General features: G+C 42.3%; 1 protein-coding gene across 1 annotated transcript; it reads right to left on the reverse strand.

The window, feature by feature from the left end:
- Window positions 1-4,498: 4,498 nt before the first annotated feature.
- Window positions 4,499-5,227, reverse strand: LOC129812931 (ADP-ribosylation factor 6-like). Its single transcript, XM_055864921.1, has one exon. It carries the CDS (start codon window positions 5,129-5,131, stop codon window positions 4,601-4,603), a length of 531 nt encoding a protein of 176 aa, XP_055720896.1. The 5' UTR covers window positions 5,132-5,227; the 3' UTR covers window positions 4,499-4,600.
- Window positions 5,228-7,020: the final 1,793 nt, after the last annotated feature.

Below are 7,020 nucleotides of genomic sequence, written 5' to 3' on the forward strand. Positions count from 1 at the left end.
GACTGCACTGGGCCTTTAAACATGGGGCATACAGAACTACACAAACCAAGCAGTTAATCCTATTCATAGAGCCTGTGACCTCAAGAAATAAGGCTCCAACACAATATAGCAATATATACACTGCTCAAAAAAAGAAAGGGAACACTTAAACAACACAATGTAACTCCAAGTCAATCACACTTCTGTGAAATCAAACTGTCCACTTAGAAAGCAACACTAATTGACAATAAATTTCACATGCTGTTGTGCAAATGGAATAGACAAAAGGTGGAAATTATAGGCAATTAGCAAGACACCCCCAATAAAGGAGTGGTTCTGCAGGTGGTGACCACAGACCACTTCTCAGTTCCTATGCTTCCTGGCTGATGTTTTGGTCACTTTTGAATGCTGGTGGTGCTTTCACTCTAGTGGTAGCATGAGACGGAGTCTACGACCCACACAAGTGGCTCAGGTAGTGCAGCTTATCCAGGATGGCACATCAATGCGAGCTGTGGTAAGAAGGTTTGCTGTGTCTGTCAGCGTAGTGTCCAGAGCATGGAGGCGCTACCAGGAGACAGGCCAGTACATCAGGAGACGTGGAGGAGGCCGTAGGAGGGCAACAACCCAGCAGCAGGACCGCTAGCTCCGCCTTTGTGCAAGGAGGAGCACTGCCAGAGCCCTGCAAAATGACCTCCAGCAGGCCACAAATGTGCATGATTCTGCAGGATTCTGACAATTCTATTGAATTTATTAATCAGACCTTACCCCTTCACTGCAATTTTCAATGGGGATCAATAAATATCCTATTGAATATCTCTCTGTGGCACTGCCAGGTATTGACTCTGCGGGACGCTGAAAGATGTGTCCTCCGTCCTTCAACGTCGATTGAAGGGGGATCAGACTCCCCTCTTACTGTTGAGGGATGCCAGTCACACACCCCAGGCTGATGAGGTTCTATCCATAGCATCCATCCTCTGTCCAGGGAGAGGAGACACATCCCGTAGCCACTAGTCTTGGTCCATCTTTACTTGTGAACACCAGTCAAACAAAAGCCATATTTTACTGATACTGACAAACTCCCGTTGCATGGGCTATAAGAGTCATTCAGGTTGTACATCAACTCAAATCAAAGGTTATTTGTCACGTGCGCAGAATACTTTAGACAGAATACTTTCGACTTTACAGTGAAATGCTTACTAACAGGCTCTAACCAATAGTGCAAAAAAGGTATTAGGTGAACAATGGGTAAGTAAAGAAGTAAAACAACAGGCTATATACAGTAGCGAGGCTAAAAAAGTAGTGAGGCTACATACAGACACCGGTTAGTCAGGCTGATTGAGGTAGTATGTACATGTAGATATGGTTAAAGTGACTATGCATATATGATGAACAGAGAGTAGCAGTAGCGTAAAAGAGGGGTTGGCGGGTGGCGGGACACAATGCAGATAGCCCGGTTAGCCAATATGCGGGAGCACTGGTTGGTCGGCCCAATTGAGGTAGTATGTACATGAATGTATAGTTAAAGTGACTATGCATATATGACAAACAGAGAGTAGCAGCGTAAAAATAGTGGTTGGGGGGCACACAATGCAAATAGTCCGGGTAACCATTTGATTACCTGTTCAGGCAGGAGTCTTATGGCTTGGGGGTAAAAACTGTTGAGAAGCCTTTTTGTCCTAGACTTGGCACTCCGGTACCGCTTGCCATGCGGTAGTAGAGAGAACAGGCTATCCTGGATGGCAGGCAGCTTAGCCCCAGTGATGTACTGGGCCATACGCACTACCCTCTGTAGTGCCTTGCGGTCAGAGGCCGAGCAATTGCCGTACCAGGCAGTGATGCAACGTCAGGATGCTCTCGATGTTGCAGCTGTAGAACCTTTTGAGGATCTGAGGACCCATACCAACTAGAGTCCTTGTCCCATTGTGACATTTTATTTGAATCCTTAATGTATATTTACCTTGAGGCAAAGATAAAACACCCAATAAAAAAGCGCATTTAGCAGGACAATTTTTACAAACAAAAACAAGTTTTCAGAGTTTAACCAATCTGGTGGAGAGTTTATAATTTCACAGGACCCCAGACAAGATACAAACCAGCATGCAGCTGGATTGCTTACTGATTCTAACTGGAGAGGACACAAGAACTTGGTAACAGATGTTGACCTCTTTCAGTAAATCTGATTCAGCCCAAAGCCCTTGACAAAACTGTAAAAAAACAGGATGTTTTTTTCTAAACAATGCTGTAAAGTAACCCAAAAAAACTAGATTTAACATGTACAAATGTTTTTCTTAAACTTTGTTTTGTACTGGTGTAACGGATGTGAAATGGCTAGCTAGTTAGCGGGTACCCGCTAGTAGCATTTCAATCAGTTACGTCACTTGCTCTGAGACCTGAAGTAGGGTTTCCCCTTGCTCTGCAAATGCCGCGGCTTTTGTGGAGCGATGGGTAACGACGCTTCGTGGGTGTCAGTTGTTGATGTGTGCAGAGGGTCCCTGGTTCGCGCCCGTGTCAGGGCGAGGGGACGGTTTAAAGTTATACTGTTACATTGATGCTGTTGACCCGGATAACTGGTTGCTGCGGAAGAGGAGGAGGTTGAAAGGGGGGTGAGTGTAACGGATGCGAAATGGCTAGCTAGTTAGCGGGCACGCGCTAATAGCATTTCAATCAGTTACGTCATTTGCTCTGAGACCTGAAGTAGGGTTTCCCCTTGCTCTGCAAGGGCCGCAGCTTTTGTGGAGCGATGGGTAACGACGCTTCGTGGGTGTCAGTTGTTGATGTGTGCAGAGGGTCCCTGGTTCGCGCCCGTGTCGGGGCGAGGGGACGCCGTAAAGTTATACTGTTACACTGGGCATACATCAATTATGTAGGTTCTATCTAAACAAAGATTGAGGGGAGGGCAGAATTTGTAGCCTGTTTTGAACCACAAGCAGAGGAAGTAACAGCTGACAACCCAGCATTGGCTCAATATCAAGCACAAACAAGTGAGCACAGAATTCACAAACAGCTGTATTGCTCCAACAATTTGTGCAGCCAGTCAGTCACCCAAATGCCAATGCAGGCTAGTCATGTGGCTCTGTAGTTATTCCGCTGAGACCAGTTGGACTTCCTGTTTTTTATTTTACATGGTGTAAAAGGAAAAACATATTTACCAATGGTGTCAGAGTGACAATACAAAATACAGGCTTTTTTATGTTTTATTATGCTGGACAGCTATATAAACTGCCCAGGAAAGTTAATGCAACACTTCACCAAGACATTGTGTTCTTCACATAACAGAATATTGACTTATTAGGCCTACTTATTTGAATTAAATGTGTAAAAGTTTGTGTTGGATATTGAACATCTGCATTCTGCAGCACATCAACTGCAAGCTCTGCAAAACATTCCTCAAATGGGGGGGGGGGGGGGGGGGGGGGGGTGTTGTGTTCACATCAATCAGTTAAGAATTTTCACAGGGCAAAGGTGGTCAACTGTTAGCAAAGACCAATTACAATCTTGTCTCTAGCATTCTTTATGATGGATTTGGAGTCCTAAGGAAGATGTGTAATATGAAAACTGTGTTCTTTTAACCACTTTTGGAAAGTTCAGGTTATGATCAAAACAAGAAAATTAGGCATTTAAAATTACTAAATGTTTTATTAGACATTACAATGACATTGTTCTGTACATGGTTCTCCAAGTCAACAAGAGTAAGAAAGCTGAATCAAAAGATGACTTATCATTTCACCAGGGAGCTGTTCTCTCCCATTGAATGACAGGTCCACTCTGCTGTAGGGTTATTACTGTACTTATGCTGCAGATTTAGTCAAGTAATAGGTCTTGTATCCTGAGACATATTAATGGTAGTAGGTTGAGATCTCAGAGCTGAATGACATTCCTTTGGAATATTGAGTCAATTAGCTAAATAACCATCAATGTTAGACAACCCATTAACAAAACCTGCATTCTAAAAAGCATGTTTGAGTTACCAGAAGCCCGTTTCAGTTTTAAGCTTGAGCACAATTTGGGATTATTCACAATGTATCCCACTGAAGGGAATCACTTGTGCAAATGGATTCCAGATGGTTAGTCCAAGCACTACACAATGTATTTTCAGACATAATTGTCACAATGTCCAGAATACTGAAAATGAAATGTAAGACATGGATTAGCTCAATTTGCTACTGGGTTTCTGTATTAAAACATGTTTAACATAAAAAAGTGTTGTAGCTAGTTGTCCAGAACAAGCTAGACTAAACAGACTTCAGTACTGAAAGGAAAAACTAGGAAACAGACCCTTGTTACTCAATCAATCCAAGTGTATCTTAAAAGCACAACAGAACCAAACCTTAGCCCAAATGAAAATATTAAAATCCAGCTCCATTAAATCTATTAAAAATGGGATAAAGAATAGGCAAAGGCGGTAAACTCTAGTTTTGAATTATGAACCCATTTAATTGTGTATTCATCAAGCCACAAAAAAATAATGTGACATAGGCTTGCTACAGAGTAGAGGCAAACTATAAACCAGCAAACCAAATAAATGGATAAATCAAATCTTCTTTATTGTATTCATTTTAGAAGTAAAGTTATTTAACTTATGTAAAACATTTTTTTTCTAAAAACAGTCATCACTCAATCATTAAGATTTGTAATTTGATGTTAGCCATGTCAACCCCTCATATAGTCCGTCTCCCGTGGTCGCACAGGAGGGCTGAACATACCAATTCCTATCTCTGATGCGGGTCAATCCTAGTTTCTCTTGGATTTCATGCGGCTTCATGGCATCTGGCAGGTCCTGCTTATTGGCAAAAATCAAGATGATGGCGTCCCTCATTTCACGGTCATTAATAATGCGATGGAGTTCCTGCCTCGCCTCATCGATGCGATCTCTATCTGCACAATCCACAACAAAGATTAACCCTTGAGTGCCCGTATAGTAGTGTCGCCACAGGGGACGGATCTTATCTTGGCCTCCAACGTCCCATACATTGAATTTTACGTTTTTGTAGGTGACTGTCTCTACATTGAAACCAACAGTGGGAATTGTGGTGACTGACTGTCCAAGTTTCAGTTTGTAAAGGATGGTGGTCTTTCCAGCAGCATCAAGTCCAAGCATCAATATTCTCATCTCCTTGTTGCCAAAGATTTTCGAAAGCATTTTCCCCATCATGAAAACAGTGCATAGATATTCCTTTTCAAATGAAAAAACTGGTTGGGTTCTTCAGTACGTCCCGTATTACTTCCTTAATGTCAAAACCATGCAGCTTTCAAACCGATTTATTTGCTTAACCAGGCGTAACCCTGCAACTAACTATCAATGGACATGGTGTGAAATATGATGCTCACCCTGAGCATTGTCAGGATCAAATCAATGCGTAAAGAATGTGTCGGCCAAACACGGGAGTCTCAAGTAAACTGGCAACAATATTCTAACTATGAGGATTGCTGCTAATAACTTAATGGTCAGAGTTTGAGGCATCCACGTTCAAATGTGTACCCAAAGGTTTTGAAAGTAAATTGTATGACAAGCCGTATACTTCTTAATTGTAGCTGTCACAAAATGTTAATATTAACGATTTCTTAATCCTATCGATTTCTATTAAATTCCGGGTCAGAGGGGCGGGGGCTGTTGATAGACCAAGGAAATCGAATAGGCCCTCCAAAAATCCTGCGGTACACCTCTTGGGGAGCGTGTTTCGAGGTCCCCCTCCTCGCCCTTGTTTCGATCAGCACCACCGGAGGAGAAAGGCAATTGTCTGCAACTATTCCATCAAACGCCGCACTGGGCTACCCACTCGTTCGTAGGAGCCCGTTATCCTAAAGTCCCGGTGACTAAGGTCATTAATTTAATCCAAAAATACCCCCTCTTGTCCCCCTGAAACAGAAGAGGTTTGGGATGAGTGTCAGAAAGCTCAATTTAGCAAGGTGACGGCTGCTAGCTAACGTCAGCTAAATGCTAACTTCTAGCTTGCTAGCTACTTCACGCTGCATTGTGGATAGGTCAACGAAATTGAAAATGCAGACGTTAGTATGTACCCTTTATAATATTTTACACAAATCTTAAAATAAAAACATATATTACCTTCTGTTTCCACCCTCCTCTCTCAGTAATTTCCAAACTGCTTTCGTTTCTCTTTTTTTCAGTCGAGTTGAAGTGCTACTACCAAAGATTATTATAGCAAACCCAAGATAGACCATAGCCTGTCGTTTCCAATGGGAGCAAATTAATCATAGTGGGCAGGACAAGCAAGGAGGTGGGCAGAGCCAAGCACAAGCTAGTTAGATCCTATTGGTGCATTCTATCATTTATTTGCATATTTCAGTTAAGGAACGCCTAGTCTGTGAAGTGCGCTTGTGCGATAACTCAATTCGCCCTTGCACTCCTAAACAACGCAAGTTTAAAAAACTTTGGCAAAGGGTCAAGCCTATAAAACGCAGTCCACTCTGTTTGTTACAGATTATAGTTTGGGAAACTGTATCAAGATCAAATGTTTCATTGATGAGAAATTTACCCTAATGACCTGTCGGCCAAAATCTATCTCGCTCCACCTTCTCCGACTTTCGGGCTACTGGACTTCCGTTCATCCCTATATTTGGTAGTAAGTGGAACCGGGCTTCACATTTTATACGTCTGGTGAAATATCTGTCTCATTGTTCTGTCTGTGCTACAACTCTGATCTACCGGAAAGGTGTGGACCACATCACCCGCCACTTCCTCTGGCTCATTCAGTTGACTTGCGCACGCTGTGTTCAGAGGAGCCAGTTCTGCTCCTCGGATTACTCTTGACATCACAAGCATTGTCAAAAATGTATTAAAAGTAAATGCATGGTGCGAATGTACTAAGAATCATGGCCATTAATTAAAGAACGAAATTGCACCAGTAACAATATGCATTTGTAAATTAAAATAGTACATGTGGTATGCTTAACAAACATATATATTTAAATGTAGGCTTCTTATGTCTGTCCTTTCCTTAACATTTTTTATGTAGACTAGGTTACTGTATGCATACTGTCCTCGATACAAAGTGTAATATCACCACCTTGTGGCATACATCA

Source organism: Salvelinus fontinalis, chromosome 16, assembly GCF_029448725.1.
Source record: "Salvelinus fontinalis isolate EN_2023a chromosome 16, ASM2944872v1, whole genome shotgun sequence".
In the NCBI taxonomy this organism is placed as follows: domain Eukaryota; kingdom Metazoa; phylum Chordata; class Actinopteri; order Salmoniformes; family Salmonidae; genus Salvelinus; species Salvelinus fontinalis.

Bases quoted from the DNA above. Each gene is read 5' to 3' on its own strand.
- LOC129812931 (XM_055864921.1), bottom strand. From the start codon at position 5,131: ATGATGGGGAAAATGCTTTCGAAAATCTTTGGCAACAAGGAGATGAGA.